The following is a 21,457-nucleotide window of genomic DNA, read 5'->3' on the forward strand; positions in this document are numbered from 1 at the left end:
CCCTCATTACACTTGCAGTTACTGCAGAGTCCGGCAGCAGGCGTGCAGGGACAGCGGCGGCAACGAGGCGGCAGCGGCGATGTGCGGGAGGAGTGGCCTCCCAGCCAGTGGCCGGGGAGCCAATGCGCTCGCTCCCGCCTGTCTGATTGACAGGCAGGGAGCGAGTGCAGCCTAACTGAAAAAGGACTGATTGCCACTCCAAAATCAGTCCTTTTTCAGTGGCCGGTTTTTAAATGTAAATTAAACCTTTTTAATGAAAAAAAAAATTATAATAAAAGTATATTAGAGATATGTTGTAGTACATAAGTACTACAACAAATCAAAAAATAAAGTTGGTGACAGTGCCCATTTAAGGACCCGACAAAGAGTGTGACCACTCGAAACGCGTGGTCCGAATTTATCTGAATAAACGCCTTAATTATTTTACTCAGTCCGTTCACACGGTTTATTTTTAACTCTTTTCCCCCCGGGAGTGCCACTTCCGCATCAATTTTATATTTCCCTCTCCCCTGTTATACTTTTCTTATGGGAAGGTTTTACGGAAGGTGATAGCTTTTAACCCCTTAAGGACCCAGCCATTTTACACCTTAGGACCTGGACATTTTTTGCACATCTGACCACTGTCACTTTAAACATTAATAACTCTGGAATGCTTTTAGTTATCATTCTGATTCCGAGATAGTTTTTTCGTGATATATTCTACTTTAACATAGTGGTAAAAAAAATTTGGTAACTTGCATCCTTTCTTGGTGAAAAATCCCAAAATTTGATGAAAAATTTTAAAATTTTGCATTTTTATAACTTTGAAGCTCTCTGCTTGTAAGGAAAATGGATATTCCAATTATTTTTTTTATTCACATATACAATATGTCTACTTTATATTTGCATCATAAAATTGACGTGTTTTTACTTTTGCAAGACACCAGAGGGCTTCAAAGTTCAGCAGCAATTTTCCAATTTTTCACAAAATTTCCAAAATCACCAGGACCAGTTCAGGTTTGAAGTGGATTTGAAGGGTCTTCATCTTAGAAATACCCCACAAATGACCCCATTATAAAAACTGCACCCCCAAAGTATTCAAAATGACATTCAGTCAGCATTTTAACCCTTTAGGTGTTTCACAGGAATAGCAGCAAAGTGAAGGAGAAAATTCACAATCTTCATTTTTTACACTCGCATGTTCTTGTAGACCCAATTTTTGAATTTTTACAAGGGGTAAAAGGAGAAAATGTATAGTTATATTTGTAGCCCAATTTCTCTCGAGTAAGCACATACCTCACATGTCTATGTAAAGTGTTCGGCGGGCAGGGCTCAGAAGGGAAGGAGCTACAAGGGGATTTTGGAGCGTACGTTTTTCTGAAATGGTTTTTGGGGGGCATGTTGCATTTAGGAAGCCCCTATGGTGCCAGAACAGGAACAAAAACCCACATGGCATACCATTTTGGAAACTAGACCCCTTGAGGAACGTAACAAGGAATAAAGTGAGCCTTAATACCCCACAGGTGTTTCACGACTTTTGCATATGTAAAACATTTTTTTTTTATTTCAATAAAATGTGTGTTTCCCCCCAAATTTCACATTTTTGCATGGGTTAATAGCAGAAAATACCCCCCAAAATTTTTAACCCCATCTCTTCTGAGAATGGAGGTACCCCATAAGTTGACCTGAAGTGCACTACGGGCGAACTACAATGCTCAGAAGAGAAGGAGTCATATTTGGCTTTTTGAGAGCAAATTTTGCTCGGGGGCATGTCGCATTTAGGAAGCTCCTATGGTGCCAGGACAGCAAAAAATACCCACATGCCAAACCATTTTGGAAACTAGACCCCTTGAGGAACGTAACAAGGAATAAAGTGAGCCTTAATACCCCACAGGGGTTTCACGACTTTTGCATACATAAAAAAAAAACTAGACCCCTTGAGGAACGTAACAAGGGGTACAGTGAGCATTTACCCCCCACTGGTGTCTGTCAGATCTTTGGAACAGTGGGCTGTACAAAATTTTTCCAAAGATCTGTCAGACACCAGTGGGGTGTAAATTATCACTGCACCCCTCATTACATTCCATGAGGGGTGTAGTTTCCGAAATGGGGTCCCATGTGTTTTTTTGTTTTTTTTTTGCGTTTGTCAAAACCGCTGTAACAATCAGCCACCCCTGTGCAAATCACCTCAAATGTACATGGTGCACTCTCCCTTCTGGACCTTGTTGTGCGCCCCCAGAGCACTTTGCGCCCACATATGGGGTATCTCTGTAGTCGGGAGAAATTGCATTACAAATTTTGGGGTGCTTTTTTCCCTTTTACCTCTTGTCAAAATGAAAAGTATAGGGCAACACCAGCATGTTAGTGTAAAAAATTTATTTTTTTACACTAACATGCTGGTGTAGACCCCAACTTCACCTTTTCATAAGGGGTGAAAGGAGAAAAAGCCCCCCAAAATTTGTAAGGCAATTTCTCCCGAATACAGCGATACCCCATATGTGGCCCTAAACTGTTGCCTTGAAATACGACAAGGCTCCAAAGTGAGAGCGCCATGCGCATTTGAGGCCTGAATTAGGGATTTGCATAGGGGTGGACATAGGGGTATTCTACGCCAGTGATTCCCAAACTGGGTGCCTCCAGCTGTTGCAAAACTCCCAGCATGCTTGGACAGTCAACGACTGTCCGGCAATACTGGGAGTTGTTGTTTTGCAACAGCTGGAGGCTCCATTTTGAAAACAGTGGCGTACCAGACGTTTTTTATTTTTATTGGGGAGGGGAGGGGGGCTGTGTAGGGGTATGTGTATATGTAGTGTTTTTTACTTTTTATTTTATTTTGTGTTAGTGTAGTGTAGTGTAGTGTTTTTAGGGGACAGTCACACGGGCGGGGATTACAGCGAGTTTCCCGCTGCGAGTTTGAGCTGCCGCGCAAAATTTGCTGCATCGCAAACTTGCAGCCTGATACTCACTGTAAGCCCCTGCCCATGTGAATGTACCCTGTACCTTATGCATACGTCATGGGTCCTTAAGTACAGTATTTTAACATGGAATACATGTGAAAAATATATTGTATGGACTTAACCTTTTTAACGACCACATAAACTGTTTACATTTTACTTCCTTCTTCCTTGTAGTTTCTTCTTATCTGCAAACTCGGTTTCACTTCACTATTTTTATGATTGGAACCTCTACCCAAAGGACATGTTCAAGTCTCCTTCTTTCTTTAAGAGGCCATTTTTGTATTCTTTTTAAAACATTGGTAAGTACAAAATATGATTATATTTATTTAAATCTTACATATAGTATTCTGTTTTCAAGTGTGAACTGTAAATACTGCTTAAAAGAATTCAAAGATGTACTAGTACATATTTTTACCATTGCTAAAAGGCACAATGAGCCACCATCTAACCCCTGATGAAGCAAAACATTTGCTAATATTCTAAAAATAAAAAAAGAATAAAATAATGTGTATGGAGGGAATATTTCTGCATCCATTTTATGTCCTCATAGTAGAATATGAGTGTTTATTTCGTCTCAGAAATATTTTCTGACCTAAATAAACTGGACTCTAGGCTGATATGTTCTAGCAAACTATTAGAGGGATTTGTACATCTATTTCTGATGTATAGTATTTGCCTATACTACATACAATAATATCCACTTCTCAGCTGTTGAATTGTTTCCTACAGGTTTGCTGCCAATTAAATGTAAGCAGGATTGTGAGGAACTAATTTACAAAGTATATAAGAATAAGTTGTAGACTTTTCATTTACATATTAGTTAAGCTTGAAGGAGAAAAATAAATGTACGTCACTTGTTTTACAACACAGTACATTATCTGATCATAGACTATTAGGTCTCTTCCTGCATCTTGGAAAGTATTTAAGAAAAATGATCATTAAGGAACCTAGAGAAGATAAATTTGTGTTTAGTTAAGCCCATATTGATCACGAGAATACAAGGTTTAGTTAGCTAGTCCAGTGGTAACTCTGAGAATACTACTAGAGAATCAGAGCTGTTCAAGCACATATGTACATTCAAGAGAATCAAGTTATTGACAGCCAGGTAATGTACTTATAGAAAAACATCAGTCACATTCCAGCTGTCAGCTAAAAGTTGCACTGCTAAGATTGTGTTTTACCCCTTAATGATAAGAAGAATAGATTCTGATCCAGCCTTGCTAAAAAGTTGAAGTTTATTGCAATCCTTTAAAATAGTTCCACAACGTAGACATCACACCACTGTGCTACACAAACGTCAGCCTAGTCAGACATGTTTTGAGCGTATGCACACTCTTGATCACCGGTGATCAAGAGCGCGTGTGCACTAGAAACGCCTCCGACTAGGCTGACGTTTGTGTAACACGGTGGTCTCCATTGTGGAATTATTTTAAAGGATTGCAATAAACTTCTACCTTTTAGCAAGGCTGGATTAGAATCTATTCTTCTTACCGTTTGCCACGTTCAGCACTGGGCCGGGCATGCATTCGAGGAGTCGAGCCGAAGTTCCTACTTTCTATTCCCCTTCGTCCATTAAAGGGGTATTCCAATGAAAAAATTTTTTTTCCATATCAAATGGCTACAGAAAGTTAAACAGATTTGTAAATGACTTCTAATAAAAAATCTTAATCCTACCAGTACTTAGCAGCTGCTGAAGCTGAGTTGTTCTTTTCTGTCTGACAACAGTGCTTTCTGCTGACATCTCTGTCTGTCTCTGGAACTGTCCAGAGCAGGAGAGGTTTGCTATAGGGATTTGCTCCTATTCTGGACAGTTCCTGCGACAGACAGAGGTGTCAGCACTGTTGTCAGACAGAAAAGAACAACTCAACTTCAGCAGCTGATAAGTACTGGAAGGATTAAGATTTTTTTAATAGAATTAATTTACAAATCTGTTTAACTTTCTGGAGGCAGTTGATATGAACAAAATTGTTTTTTACCAGAATACCCCTTTGATTCTGCTCTTAGTTTAACTTAAGGGACATGTGTCTATTTTTAACAGTACTAACTAACTATATCAGTACACACAAACAAAAATGAAAAAAGGGACAAAATGTGCCAGTCATTAAGGGGTTAACATTATTTGTTAAAGTTTTACAACTTACAGCTCTATGAAATATTGTTATGATACATATACAGTGTAGCTGCGTTTTTGCACCCATGTTCCCTTCTGTGTTTTGACATCTTTTATGATTTTACAGAAAACAAAATAAGTCAATGTCTTCTGGAACTATGGACCTTATACATATAAATGAGTTTGACCTATCCTACAATCCTTTTCTTCAAACGTTTCTAGCAAATGTCGACTTAGAAAAAGTAATCAGTGAACTGAACGAGGCGCACAGGAAAATACGTGAGCAGTTGCCTAAAGGTCCCATCTACTCAATGAGAAGTGAAGCTAAGAGGTTGAAGAGTCTGTTGAATTTAGTGCCCAGTTCTACTTGGTCACCAAAAGAGCTGGCGTCTGCTGGATTCTTCAGAACTGGTTTGGAAGAAAGTTGTCAGTGTTTCTACTGTGGACTAGTGTTCTGTAGTCAAACTTTAAGTGTCACACCAATAGAGAAACATCGGAAGTTCAATCCTCATTGTGCATTTATTCAAGGCAATGATGTTGGAAATATATCACAATATGAAATCCATCCACAATGCATAGAGATCAGCCCCAGTGAGAACTGGAATATAATGCAGAATGAACAAGTCCGGCTACAGTCATACACCCATTGGCCCCCGTATGCTTTATTGGAGCCCAGAGTCCTCGCCCAGGCAGGATTATTTTTCACAGGTATTTTTTATATTCATTATATCCTAATGCAATTGTTTCTTCATGTATAAACTCTATTACGTTGTAACATGTTCATTTATTTTAAGTGGAATATAACCATTGGAAACGGTAACACCCAGTTGTCAGTTTATTCATACTTTTCCACATAACATAGGAACATAACAAAGCAGAATTCTAAATTAGGATGATCCAGAATTGTTATTTGATGGAGAATTTAGGTTCAGTGCTGTCAGATACACATATGTAAAGCTTCAACCATTTCCAGAGAGCTGGATTTACTAAAAGGCGCACACCTTTTAGTAAATCCAGTGGCTCTTTGGCTGCCCAATGCACTTGGCATATGAATCTACATCAGCTGGTTTAGATTTCTACGACTGTTGGTGTTGCACATTAAACCTAAAGACGCATGTGAGGAGGGTGTGCCCCCTTGCAAAACCATGCCCCTTTTCATGCTTCTTCCCTTCCCTTTGGCACAAGCAGAGTATTTGTTCAAAAGTGGCACAGTTTTATGCAAAATCTGCAACTTTTCAATGGGCATCACCTAGTATATCTAGGTACAATCATAAGCAAGGAAAGACTGAACAAAACATGTGGCAAAAACGGAAGACTGGGAAAACTCAATGACCCAGATTAAAAGGGTACTCTGCCCCTAAACATCTTATCCCCTATCCCCCCCTTTAATCAATCCTGCAGCACCCCCTGTCATCTGGTGCACGGAGCGAATTTCACTCCGTGTCTGATGACTGGCAATGCAGGGGCCGTCACGCCCCCTCCCATAGACTTGCATTAAGGGGGCGGGGCATGACATCATGAAGGGTGGGCCCGTGACGTCACGATCCTCCGGCCCCTGCATCGCCAGTCATCAGGCACGGAGCAAAGCTCACTCCACCAGATGACAGGGGTGCTGCAGGAGAGATCGCGGGGGTTCCCAGCGGCGGGACCCCCCTTGCACAGCTGCGTGCAATACAGCTTAGGGTGCATTCACATCACAATTTTGTTATACAGTTGTCGTATACTGTTTTGTATAAGAAAACCGTGTACAACAATTTGGAAAACAGATGTGTCTACAGTGCCATACGGTTTTTGGGATACGTTTTTTTCTTCTACATGGCAAATCACACGACTTTCCTTGGAATTTCAATAAACCCAAAAAGTATACGGTTTTTATTACAAAAACTGATGCAACCGAACCTCTAAATTCAAACCGCATATGGTTTGAAGACTGTATGCAGTTTCATTTCAGAGCACAAGTTTGCATACAGTTTTGTCAGTTTTTAGGGCATACTTGCTGCAAAAAAAAAAAAAAACTGATGCAAAGTAGTATGGCAAAATCATGATGCGAATGCACCATTATGGGATGCGTATAAGGTTGTGCTGACCGCTTTATCTGTATTGTGGACCTGTCGCATTTTTTGACTGTCTTGTCTCAGTTTAGTTAACCTATTAGTTGACTTAAACTGTGCTAGTTTTTGGCACATTGTGGGATATGTTAGGCTCCACTTCCCCAAAAGCTCCAGAGACCACACCCATTCTGCAGACAGAAAGTGCCTAAAAAGTGTCTAGTCAGGTAAGTGTTCTTTTCACAAATTGCACTAGAATTCATACAAATTCTGACGCATTTAGGGACAATGCTTTACAATGCTTTTTGTATTTAGAGAGAAATGTTCTTGAACTCTTAAAGGGGTTGAGCACTTTATGTGAAATTTTCAAAACTGTTGTGTTCTATCACAAAAATAAAAACTATTTTTTATCAAGGCGAGCATTTCAAATGCCTTTCTTAAAGGGGTTGTCCAGGAATAGAAAAACAGCTATTTTCTTTTGAAAACCACTCCCCATCTGTCTCCAGGTTGGGTGTGGTTCTGCAGTTCAGTTCCAACTGTGATAAATCCATTGTTGCAGGAGGAAACGCCTACTTTCACTCCCACATTACACCAAGCTGAGCCCACTTGGTGAGCAAAGGGAAAATTTCAAAAAGTTACAAAATTATGGTGCAAAGGAGAGGCTTGCACATTTTTATTTATTTACTTATAAAATGCAGCTCTTGGTACCCACAGCAAACAGCCTGTTTCACCAAATGTGGTATTCCATGGATGCCATTTATATAAATTGCTGTCCTTGAAATACATGAATGGTTTGAGACGGCTAAAATAGATGCTGTTGATACAGAGCAGCTCTCTGTAAGTTATGACTGAAGAGGGTCCTAAGTGAGGGGAGCCCTTCTATTATGCCTATATGCCTTATTAGATACCGTATAAGATAGCCCATTTATCAAGGACATTTCCATCTAAAGGCATATCCTCAATGCTGTGAATACATATAAATAGATAAACAGGTAGAAAAATTACCTAAAACAATCCTCCACTATAAGATATTTGACAATCAAGAACAGTGATAGAGGGCTGCACCAAATGACCTCCATAGACCACAGGCCTTCATGGTCACCTGACCGAAAACCAATTGACAAGTGTGAGATGGGTGGAATCAAAAAGTAAAGGAAAGGTAACAGTGCTCAGCTGAAATGGGAACATCTTCAATGTTGTTGGAAAAGAGTTCCAGGACTCAATTTTCAGAAGTCAAGTAGGAGAATACTGGGACTGAGAGTATGTACGTAAAGCTGTTATCGAAGCAAAGAATCTACACTGTAAAGAAGCTTTTTTGTGTGTTTTTTTTTACCACTGCATAATTCCATCTTTAATTTTGACACTAATATTATTCTAAAATGTAGAGAACAGTGAATCTAAAGAAAAAACCTACTATGAAGCGGTGTGTACAAATTTTGGTACTTTAAGTATTTACATATAGTATTCAGCATTGGTTTGGTCTGAATAATAACACAACTTATTATTAGCTTTCTGCTTCCTTGTTAATATTGCTACATGAATGTCTCCAGGGACAAGAGATATTGTCCAATGCTTCTCCTGTGGTGGATGTTTGGGAAACTGGGAAGAAAATGATGATCCATGGAAAGAACATGCAAAGTGGTTTCCAAAGTAAGTTCTATAAAACATCCATTTAAAAAGTGTATTAGAAAAAATGCTAAGTATATATCACTGAAAGAAATGTATCTGCTACAGTTGTTTCCTATTGTATGGTGGTGCAAAAATAGAGCATTTTCCACCTATTGTTTCCTATATTGCTTCTAAGTCCAACCTGGCACTACACAGCCCAGCAGTTTGACACTCATAGGTAGATCCTCCCCGCTGCCTTGTTGCTCAACCGCATTCTGGAAGCGATGAACAATATGAACAGCATACCTACAGTATAAAGATCCAATAAAGTCTACTTTATTAGTTTTTATAGTTCCTGCAGGAGTGGTCCAGTATCATCCATCCAAATCAGTACATCCAGTTTAGTCTAATATTATGTAGCAACATATTTTACACAAATTGACAACAAAAATAATGTAGGGATCCAAGAAGGAATTTTTTGAATCAAAATAAACTTTCTATCTGTTAATGTAATGATGATATATATATAGGTGATTACAATAGAGCGAAAGGATAAGGGGAAAAATTGTACAGTTAACAGGAAGGTCTAGTATGCTATTAGGCCACCTCTATCCTAGATACAAGATGCGATACAGTTATGCATGGAGTCATACAGTAGTCATACAGGATTGGCTTGCCATAAATGCTCAGCTGGTGAAAAATCGGGTAACTGGCAGGTCAAAGGAAATGATGCAATCTGGCAAACACAATTCTGGAAAACCCTTGTTGTGTGTGGCCACAGGATGTCCGACATATATTGTTGAGCTGTTAGGATCCGTCATATCACTACTAGGGGTGACCGTCTGTCATATAGCTCCCCAGATCATTACATCAGCAGTTGGGGCAATGTGTCTCTCAACAGCAAAGGGAGCAGAAGCACTCACCATGAGGTCTCGATACTTGTCATAGGATCCCAAAGAGAACATGGATTTATTGTTAATGAGGATACAGTTCCAGTCCATAGTAGTCAGGTTTCTCTTTTACTTCACCAGTAGCTGACACGTAATGGGAGCCGTGACACCAAATTTCCTTCTGCTGAGTGCCTGTAAAGGGTTTAGGGAGAGACAGGGGTATGTAATAAAGGTGTTATCTGTCTCTGGATAGTGGATAAAGAAACAATTGAAACTGGTGGTCGGTTGGGGCTACTGTAGGAGAAATATACAACCATCCATCACTTCCCCTGTTAATAGATCTGTTTGCCAAAGACCCACAGTAATCAGATTGTCAGTGGGTTCGCATCTACAGAAGGGTTTGCAAGCAGTCCTCAACGCTATCTTAGGTTTAAAGTTACACTGTTTGAGGCTCAACAGCTACAGTAAGTATATAGCTAATATATTCATAAGCTATTAGCCATAAAAAAAACACCTATAAAAGGTATATTATATAAAGGCTGACAAGTAACTGTTGTATTACACACAACTTGGTGTAATACTAATGAATGTGGCCCTGGTGCTATATCTGAGATTCTACCACCAAATTCTGTCTATTAATGTAAAGGGGGGCTCAGCTAGAAAAATCAATAAAATAGGGGTACAACAGAGTGTAAAAATACACTATCAAGGGGAACAACACCACACACTGTAAGGAAAATGCACACCCAAACAATGATGAATAATGATAAAGACATTCTATATATTTATTGAAAAATCCATCACATATAAAACAGACATTTAACAACATTTAAAAGTATCCCATGAAGGGGGACACCACAAATAAACTGGAGGGGGCCAGAGGCTCTCCCTCCTGGAGCACAGAAAAGCAGTGTAACAATCCAATACCGCAATATACACAGGTCATGTAATAACCCACACTGCTGTATATGGGAAAAATTATAATACACAATATCTAGCACCTCCTAACAAGTGAATAATGCCTGTGTGCAATTGTAACAACAAAATAACCATCCTACATAACAGCAATCAATCCATGATCCCTAAACCTGCATAAAGCGGCATGTGAAGATAAATCTGTGCCCCACAAGACCCCACGCGTTCCGTTGCTCTGGGCAACTTCCTCAGGGGAGTGGTATCATAATGCAATAACCCACCTTTTATATGTTCATGGATGCATCACAGCTGAGGACCAGTTAGCCAAACAAACACCTCTATCCACATGTATACCTTTCGGTAGGTATGCTATTTCCTGTTTGGTAAACATGATGTAACATCCGGCCTTCCTTTGTCCCCCGATTATAAATAATATATGAAGTATGTTCTCCCCCTTAACATATATCACAATCAATATCCAGAATGTGCATATCTTACTCTGTTAATATTAATCTTGGCAACAAAGATCACATCTTAACCCGATCAGGAGACCGGGTATAACTCCTCCCACCTGTAAATCAGGCAAATCACTGGCATCAGTATATCCCAATGCTGGTCTATACACCCCCAGTCTTACAATATTGCCGGGCATAAGTGTCGGCGCATGTGCCCCTTGTCTCCATGGGCACAGACGCTCCTATTGCCACTATCGCACACATGCATATTGTACCAATCAAAAGACTTAACTGAATTACAATCTCGCATGCGACCCTAGTACAAATGGCGTACGTGGCCATATTTAGTATGGGCAAACCACAAATGAATAAATGAATATGCAACCCCAGGGCAGCCAACGAGGGCATGCATATTCATTCATTTGCGGTTTGCCCATACCAAATCAAAATTAACAGAGTAAGATATGCACATTCTGGATATTGATTGTGATATATGTTAAGAGAGAGAACTTTGTTATATACCCTTTGTGGGCAATGACAGAGGTCAAACGTTTTCTGTAAGTCTTCACAAGGTTTTAACACACTGTTGCTGGTATTTTGGACCATTCCTCCATGCAGATCTCCTCTAGAGCAGTGATGTTTTGGGGCTGTCGCTGGGCAACACAGACTTTCAACTCCGTCCAAAGGTTTTCTATGGGGTTGAGATCTGGAGACCTAGGCCACTCCAGGACCTTGAAATACTTCTTACGAAGCCACTCCTTCATTGCCTGGGTGGTGTGTTTGGGATATGGATCATTGTCATGTTGAAAGACCCAGCCATGTTTCATCTTCAATGCCCTTGCTGATGGAAGGAGGTTTTCACTCAAAATTTCATGATACATGGCCCCATTCATTCTTTCCTTTACATGGATCAGTCGTCCTGGTCCCTTTGCTGAAAAACAGCCCCAAAGCATGATGTTTCCACCCCCATGCTTCACAGTAGGTATGGTGTTCTTTGGATGCAACTCAGCATTCTTTCTCCTCCATACACGACGAGTTGAGTTTTTACCAAAAAGTTCTACTTTGGTTTCATCTGACCACATGACATTCTCCCAATCCTCTTCTGGATCATCCAAATGCTCTCTAGCAAACTTCTGACAGGCCCGGACATGTACTGGCTTAAGCAGGGGGACATGTCTGGCACTGCATAATTTGAGTCTCTGGCGGCATAGTGTGTTACTGATGGTAGCCTTTGTTACTTTGGTCCCAGTTCTCTGCAGGTCATTCACTAGGTCCCCCCGTGTGGTTCTGGGATTTTTCTCACCGTGCTTGTGATAATTTTGACACCACTGGGTGAGATCTTTTGTGGAGCCCCAGGTCAAGGGAAATTATCAGTGGTTTTGTATGTCTTCCATTTTCTAATAATTGCTCCCACTGTTGATTTCTTCACACCAAGCTGCTTGCATATAGCAGATTCAATCTTCCCAGCCTGGTGCAGGTCTACAATTTTGTTTCTGGTGTCCTTCAACAGCTCTTTGGTCTTGGCCATAGTGGAGTCTGGAGTGTCACTGTTTGAGGTTGTGGACAGGTGTCTTTTATACTGATAAGTTCAAACAGGTGCCATTAATACAAGTAACGAGTGGAGGACAGAGGAGACTCTTAAAGGGGTACTCCGGTGCTTAGACATCTTATCCCCTATCCAAAGGATAGGGGATAAGATGCCTGATCGCGGGAGTCCCGCCGCTGGGGACCCCCGTGATCTTGCACGCGGCACCTCGTTTGTAATCAGTCCCGGGAGCGTGTTCGCTCCAGGCCTGATTACCGGCGACTACAGGGCGGGCGGCGTGTGACGTCACTCAATGCAAGCCTATGGGAGGGGGCGTGACAGCTATCACGCCACCCTCCCATAGGCTTGAATTGAGGGGCGGAGTGTGACATCACACGGGGGCGGGGGCGTGACGTCACACGCCGCCCGCCCTGTAGTCGCCGGTAATCAGTCCCGGAGCGAACACGCTCCGGGGACTGATTACAAACGGGGTGCCGCGTGCAAGATCACGGGGGTCCCCAGCGGCGCGGGACTCCCGCGATCAGGCATCTTATCTCCTATCCTTTGGATAGGGGATAAGATGACTAAACACCGGAGTACCCCTTTAAAGAAGAAGTTACAGGTCTGTGAGAGCCAGAAATCTTGCTTGTTTGTAGGTGACCGAATACTTATTTTCCACCATAATTTGCAAATAAATTCTTTCAAAATCAGACAATGTGATTTTATGGATTTTTCTCATTATGTCTCTCATAGCTGAGGTATATCTATGCTGAAAATTACAGACCTCTCTCATCTTTTTCCGTGGGAGAACTTGCACAATTGGTGGCTGACTAAATACTTTTTTGCCCCACTGTACAGCAGTGTGGGTTATTACATGAACTGTGAATATTGCGGTATTGGATTGTTACACTGCTTTTCTGTGCTCCTGGAGGGAGAGCCTCATGCCCCCTCCAGTTTGTTTGTGGTGTCCCCCTTCATGGGATACTTTTAAATGTTTTAAATGTCTGTTTTATATGTGATGGCTTTTTCAATAAATACATAGAATGTATTTATCATTATTCATCATTGTTTGGGTGTGCATTTTCCTTACAGTGTGTGGTGTTGTTACCACCAAGTTCTGGACATACATGACATACCACTGGAAAAGTGATCACAAAATAATAGTGTCATGTGTTTTTCTTTAAGGTGTGAATTCCTCCAGGGGGAGAAATCTAAAGATGAAATAAAGCAGTATATTGAAAATTACAATGGATTTGTAGGAATAACGGTAAGTAATGATCATACCTCAGATAAAGCTGATTTTACATAATGCAATGAAACACAGTGCCGATGTATGATTTTCCTACCAAGTGCAGGAAGTACAGTAAAATCTCCCAGTAACAGAAGCAACACTGCATAGAAGCAATGTGATAATGCTTCAAAGCAAACATGAGGTACAGGTGGATTCATCTTTATAAGAAGGGTAGAGAGAGATCCATGTCTAAGATTAGGGAATAAAAGGCCCCACTACAACCCTTGGCCTTTCTTAAAGGGGTACTCCACCCCTAGACATCTTATCCCCTATCCAAAGGATAGGGGATAAGATGTCTGATAGTGGGGGTCCCGGCCGTCACACCCCCTCCCATAGACTTGCATTGAGAGGGCGTGACATCACACAGGGGCGGAGTCGTGACGTCACAATGTTCCGTCCCCGTAGTCGGGAGCCAGAACCTCCAGTGCTTCCGAAAGCAGATACAGGTGGGTGCTGCATGCTATATTGCGGGGGTTCCCAGTGGCGGGACACCCGCGATCATGCATCTTATCCCCTATCCTTTGGATAGGGGATAAGATGTCTAGGGGTGGAGTACCCCTTTAAACCTGGTACCCACATATGATAGGAATCTTGGAGAAATATAGCGATGACCATCCTTGTCACTGTCTCACAGTGCAAAAATCGAATCGCAGTACGTTTAGGACTGTCAGGTCCCTCATATTTTTTAGTTCACTGTCCCTGAAGTCAGAAGTCTTGGAGTGGTAAAGGGCCTTAACCATATATTCATTTCTGGGCCATCCATAAAAATAAGAGACTTTTGTCTGTCCAAAATTTTTGTGCCTTCATGACTTATTTTTAAAGCTGGAAGAGCTTACAGGTTCTTCAATGTGTATGGGGGGCTTAATGAGATCACCAATGTATATCACATACCTTATGTGTGTGCATTTTTTTTTATTCATAGGGTGCATCATTCAAAAATATTTTGAACAATGAAACTGAATCTGCATTATCCACAGGTAACTTTTTGGAGAATGTAAATACATTCACTTTGTATATTTGTAAGAGATTTCATTTCTCAAATTTCCCTGGTAAAATAAAACCTTTGCTGTGACCTTGGCCTTAATGTCTGTTATAGTAATAGAATCCTTATTTATGCCTCATTCATTCTTTATTCTATTAATTGATCTTTCTTTATCATTTTCAGAAACAGGAAGTATTCTGCTTTCTTTGAAAAAACATCTTGTTGAAAAGTACCATGAACCCTCTTTCCACCATGTTTCCCCTTTTGGAGATTCAGTTTCTGTAGATCTGGCCTCACATTTTGCTGATATCTGTGTCATGTTGAAAGATAGAAAAAACCAACTAGTACGACAGCTGACATTACCAGATATCCTGTCTGAGCTGACTGACATCACCATGATAGAAGGCGAAACTGGCAGTGGGAAAACTGCTCTTCTCAAAAAGATTGCCATCCTGTGGGCATCAGGGTCCTGCCCTATACTCAGCAGATTTAGTCTGGTGTTTTATATTTCTCTTGCCTCTACTGAGAGCTGTCAAACTCTTAGAGACATCATCTGCCAACAACTGATCGGATCCTCAACATCTCTAACAGAGGAGAGTCTGGGAGAAATCATAGGGGAATTAAAGGGTAATGCTCTCTTCCTCCTGGATGACTATGGTTTGGTGGACTCCATTCCCGGAGCCATAGAAGAATTGATACAGAAGAACCCATGGAACAGAGTGAATCTTTTAGTCACAGTGAACACTGATAAAGGGTGGAAGCTGCGGCGATATGCAAGGACCATAATGAGCATCCAGAAATTCCCCTTATATAGTTCCATTTACCTAGCCAAAAAATTGTTTCCACATGATATTGAGCGTGTTAGAAATTTTTTTGTAAAGCTAGAAACATCCAAAAACTTATCAGCTATTTATGAGATACCCCTGATGATTCTTGCTCAGTGTTCCACCTGGATGAAGTACCCTTCAGATAATACATTTAGAGACATTAACATTTTTAAAGAGTATTTAACATACATCATAGCAAAGTTTCCTAAAGAGACTCAATTGGTGAATTCCCAGGTGTCTTCATGTGGAGAACTTGCCATCAAAGGACTTTTCAAGTCCCAGTTCCAATTTACAGAGAATGACTTGAAAGCAGCTGGTGTGGATCAGGACAAAGCCATCAAATTTGGACTTTTGAGCAAACTCACAGCACAGAGGCTCCATTCAATGTACAGGTTCTTTAGCACCTCATTCCAGGAGTTTATTGCTGGAAAACGTCTAAGTGAATTGTTAGAGTCTGAAAATCGTGAAGAGCTAGACAAAGGTTTCCATTATCTTCATCAGATAAATACTTTTCTTAAAATCATTGGACGTTACCGTTATTTCCTGAAATACGCATCCAGGATTTCTACAAAAGCGACTCTTAAGATCCTCTCATATTTGTTTAGCCTTTATGACAAACCCGAAGCTTTGGATTGCCATCAAGATAACACAGAACATTTCCAACGCCACCCAGAACTTGAAATAGAAGAAAAGGCCTTCATTCTGATTGTATGTAAAATAATCAATATTGACATAAGTTACACTTGTATGAACATATTGATGGGTTTTGCCATTGAAGCAGGAGAGGAAAGTCAATGTCTAGAAGACTGCGCTCCCATTATTATGCAGTTTATAGCAGGAAAAACAATGTCCTTTTCTGTAAACCGTATGAACATGAACTCGTCTGCCAGCATACTTATGTTCATTGAAAAATACCCACATTGCATTAGTCTGTTCAGCTGTGTTAACATCAACTTGCATAATGCAAATCTGAAACATAAAGCTCTTGATTTCTCAGGATTTGCAAATGTCTGTGCACCATATGGCGTGCCAATAGTCGATGAGGATTACACATCTGCGTATCTGTCACTCAGAGAGACAATTCAAGACAATAAAAAAAACTGGATGAATCAAACCAATTTTTTTCATTTTTTCCTCAAGAAATTCAAATAGAGGATTCACTGATTCGCCCGCTCACATCAGGGCATAAAGTGCCAGTTTTCAGAATTAAAGTGGCTCATGTCAACAGCGAACACTTTTCTCAAGCTAACATTGAAAAACTTCAGCGTCTTTTCATGATGTCTGATCACATTGAGATGCATTTAAGTGAGTGTGAAGGTTTTGTGAAGAGTATTGGATCAGCCATCGATCAGTTCTCAGGGGCTTTCAAGAAACTCATTTTACACAACACATGTCTGGAAGTAGAGGAATTAGATATGATATTCAAGATGTCTTCTCTACAATCCCTGGAGATTGAAAACGTGGAAAGCACTTATACAGGTATCCCAAGTAGTTTTTTCTTCCCTGGTTATGTTATATTAAAAGGATATATCTGGTTTAGAAAACCCAGTATCTGACTTTATAGTGACGGGTCTCTGTTCAGTTTACTCATCTATTAGCCATAGCATAGAATAGGTACAGCATATTTTGCTTTGGAGGACTTGGCATTTCCATGCATTGCATGGATAGCCTGTTGATTTCATTGACATCTATGTAATTCTTCATTTCTCCTCTAGTGGCGCTGCATCAGAATCAAACACTAATGGGTTTCTCCACAGATTACAGTGGATTGCTATCCTACCAGTCAGACACCCAGTGATCAGTGTAACAATTGTCCAAAAAAGGCTTGTCCAAAACTGAGAACCTATTTAGAGATTAAGGCCATGATGTACTAATAATAGTGGGTTGTAACTGCTGGTCAGGTTCTCTGAATGTCTTTTTTCAAGGTACTATTACTTAAATAAATAATGGTATTTAGAATATTTCTGGTGCCTTGCGACAGGAAAAGTCAACTGAGCACATTTCCTGGCATTTGTCAATGTAGAAATCTGAGGCATCATGGTAGAAATAGAGTTCCTTATTTATTTTTCACAACAAAACCTGTAAAAAAAACACTAATGACTTCATTATTGGTTGTGTTTCCTTTAATCTCATAAGGACCAAGGGCCTACAGATATGCCCTTGTTCCCTGGTACTTAAGGACCAAGGGTGTACCTGTATGCCCTGGTCCTGCTCCCACAGTTTGAAGTGTTCTCACGCGCTTCATACCAGGTGGGTCACAGTTGCTTTAAGCAGCCAGGACCCACAGTTAATGCTAGACATCGCCGATCAGGCCAATGCCCGGCATTAACCCTTAAGATGCCGCGATCAAAGTTTATTGCGGTGTCTGCGAGATTTAATATTGCTGGTTAGCTCAGGGACATCTATGGCGAAATTGGGGGTGGACAGCGGGAGGGCCCTTACCTGCCTCCTTGCCGTCCGATAAGTCCTCTGATGCTGCAGTAAGCCATGGCAGGCTAGAGCAGCAGAGCGCCGATAACACTGATCAATGCTAAGCCCAGCATTGAACAGTGTATGCAATCACAAGATTGCATGTTATAGCCCCTTATGGGGACTAAAAAAAGGAAAAAGTGTGAGAATAAGCCTCTCTCATAAGTAAAATTTGAATCACCCCCTTTTCTCCTTTTTTAAAATAATGTTAACAAAAATGTGAACATGTGTGGTATCACCATTTGCATAAATGTCTGAACTGTTTAAGTATAATGTTAATTAAATTGCACAGTTGATGGCGTACATGTAAAAAAAGTACCAAGGCCCAAAAATGTGCATTTTTTGGTCACTTCATATACCTAAAAAGATTATAAAAAGTGATCAAAAAGTCCCATCAAAACAAAAATGGTACCGATAAAAACTACAGACAACGGCGCTAAAAAATTAGCACTGTGTGTGGGAAAAATTAAAAAGGTAGGGATCAGAAGAAGACAATTTTAAACATACTAATTTGGTTCCATGCAGTTATAATTTTTTTAAGTAGTAAAATAAAATAAAATCTACATAAATTGGGTATCGTTGAAATCGTATGGACCTACAGAATAAAGATAAGGTGTAATTTTTACCAAAAAGTGCACTATGTAGAAACGGAAGCACCCAAAAATAAAAAAATGTTTTATCATTTCAATTTCTCGCCACAAATATTTTCTTTTGGTTTCGTTGCAGATTTTCTTATGAAATGAGTGATATCATTACAAAGTACAATTGATGACACAAAATACAAGCCCCATATGGGTCTGTAGGTTGAAAATTAAAATTGTTGTGATTTTAAGAAGGGGAGGAGGAAAAAGAAGAAATGCAGAAATGAAAATTGGCCTGGTCCTTAAGGATAAAATGGGCTTGGTCCTTATGGGGCTAAAGTATTTTTTGGGAAAAAATGCTAATTTAGAATTTCACTTTTAAAACTGTACAATATAACTAAAAGAAAATACATTTTTGAATGGGAAAAAATATTATAAAGAGCAGAAATGTTATTTAAGATCAATAAACTTATTAAATTAGAAAATTATTTTATTTTAAAATAATTAAAAAAAATAAGGTTTTACTAGTTAATCTGCTTTCCATTAATCATGTCAGCAGCACAATAATGGGGGGAATTCCACCCCTGTGAGCTTGAAGGATCTTGAAATAATTGTAATTCTTAACTAATTGGACAATGCATAGGGACTCACAGGGGTCATTTAAACCCCCTAACAACCACACCCCTCCAGTAATTATAATGTGGGAAAAGATGTCCATAGCAACCAAATTGTTTCTTTGATTTTTCAGATTAATTGCTATGGGCAACTGTTCCACTGCACATGTTTTTCTAAATCTACCCCATTATGTCACCAATTTATGTGATTTAATCTGTAGTAGTGTATACTATATCTCCTTTACACATAGCTAAAGATGTAAAGCTCCCCAAACACAGACTTTGATCAGGCACAATGGACCCGATCAGTTATCTATAGGATGGTTTGAAGGAACGATCCCACCCACAAAACGCCATGGCTGATCAGGGAAAATAATTGTTTTTAAATGCAAAGGGGGAAATGAGAAGACGATTTTACCTGATCAATCCATACACTTGTATATTCAGCACATTAAAGAAAACTAAAACTGACGGATCCCAATTTTAGCAAACAATGTTTTGCCACTGACCATCGGATAAGATTATTTGCATTTAGTTTTCAAACAATGGGCATATGGCCAGGTATATGTCCCATGTCTGACTACTAGCTACTATAGCCAATATTTTAAATCAAAGGGTAGAGAACCTCATGAAGATTTTATGGGAAGAAAATCCCAGTAGTTCATAATGTTTCCTATATGTTTTTATGATGAATATTTTTTGAATAAATAACTAATTATCCCACAACTTATCCCCAAAAAAACTATATATATGCCCCACAAGTCCGCTGCCTTGGGTTCCCCTTCAACTCATCGCTGTCTTTTAAATCGCACATCCAGACCCTTCTCTATGCCATTCCCTTCACTTCCCTGTGCCTACCCATTGCCCAACATATTCAATTTAAACTGTTCAGCATGACATACAAGGCCATCCACAATCTGTTTCCTCCATACATCTCTGACCTGATCTCCTGATAATGCCCCTCACGTATCGTCTGATCATCTTGAGACCTCCGCCTATGCTCCCCACTAGTCCACACTTAACATGACTGCCTCCAAGACTTCTCCCAAGTGTCTCCCGTACACTGGAACTCACTACCCTGACACATCCGGCTCTCACCCACCATCAAGACTTTCAAAGACAACATGAAGACCCATCTTTTTGACCAATTCTACAACCTTCAATAATCCGGCTGTCACTGCACTATGAAAGGCTACTTTACTACCTGCTCACAGATGACCTGCTGTCTCCCTCACCTACTGTTTCTTTTCCATCTCCCTCTGTGTCAGTCGGGAAGTCAATCTCTATAATGCTCAATGTGAATTCAAGTAGAGAAAAACAGACATGGTCGCATATCCACAAACAAGCACAGTGATCCTATGCCAGTTACTTACCTACATTTCCCTCCAGCCCAATCCTTCTCATTTTATGTACCAATCTTTTATGTGGAACCGTGTCAAATGCTTTGGAAAAATCCAGATATACGACATCCAGCGATTTCCCCTGGTCCAGTCTGGAGCTCACCTCCTCATAAAAGCTGATCAGGTTACTTTGACAAGGCTGATCCTTCATAAACCCATGCTAATATGGGGTCATACATTTATTTTTATCAAGATACTCCAAAATAGCATCTCTTAGAAAACCCTCAAACAATTTACATTTACTGTACAACTGTTAAACTAAAAGGTTTAATGTAAGATCTGTGGTATTGTATCCACCCCACAGTAGGTGAAAATACTTAATGACTCTTCCCAGCAAGAATGAGTAAATAATAAAGGGGAATAAACCCATAGGAAGTGCTCTAAAACATAACTTTTACTAGTTTATGGTTAAAATACTCCATAATAGTGACCCAATAAAAATTCAATTAAACTCCGACATCAATTGTACCAATATATGTATATAGCCCAAACTAACAAGCCTGTAATTCCCAGGGTCACTTTTTGACCCCTTTTTAAAAATTGGCATTTGCTATGCGCTAGTCCTGGGGAACCATCCCTTTCCCTATAGAGTCCTTGAATATTAGAAAAGTCTGTGTACTAATTTACTTAACTCCCTTAGAACAAGTTTGGGGGAATGCCATCTGGACCTGTTGATTTGTCTATTTTGATCTATTGTAGGCAGCACTGTACTTCTGCTCAGCTCCCCCTGCTCTATAATATGATGTCTGACGATTGCATTGTATTGTATATATCATCTGCACAGCTCCTCCTGCTCTATAACATGA

At 40.1% G+C, this 21,457-nt stretch overlaps 1 protein-coding gene across 1 annotated transcript in view; it reads left to right on the forward strand.

Moving 5' to 3' along the window:
* LOC130273987 (baculoviral IAP repeat-containing protein 1-like) overlaps positions 1–21,457 on the forward strand; it is a 173,715-nt gene that overhangs the window by 77,092 nt on the left and 75,166 nt on the right. The window contains exons 2-8 of the mRNA XM_056521698.1: positions 3,111–3,235; positions 5,174–5,754; positions 8,645–8,744; positions 13,673–13,754; positions 14,701–14,755; positions 14,944–16,700; positions 16,853–17,066. Of these exons, the coding sequence (XP_056377673.1) occupies positions 5,190–5,754; positions 8,645–8,744; positions 13,673–13,754; positions 14,701–14,755; positions 14,944–16,700; positions 16,853–17,066 (2,773 nt within the window). The 5' untranslated portion in view covers positions 3,111–3,235; positions 5,174–5,189. The remainder of the gene's footprint in view (positions 1–3,110; positions 3,236–5,173; positions 5,755–8,644; positions 8,745–13,672; positions 13,755–14,700; positions 14,756–14,943; positions 16,701–16,852; positions 17,067–21,457) is intronic.

This window comes from Hyla sarda, chromosome 1 (assembly GCF_029499605.1).
Source record: "Hyla sarda isolate aHylSar1 chromosome 1, aHylSar1.hap1, whole genome shotgun sequence".
In the NCBI taxonomy this organism is placed as follows: domain Eukaryota; kingdom Metazoa; phylum Chordata; class Amphibia; order Anura; family Hylidae; genus Hyla; species Hyla sarda.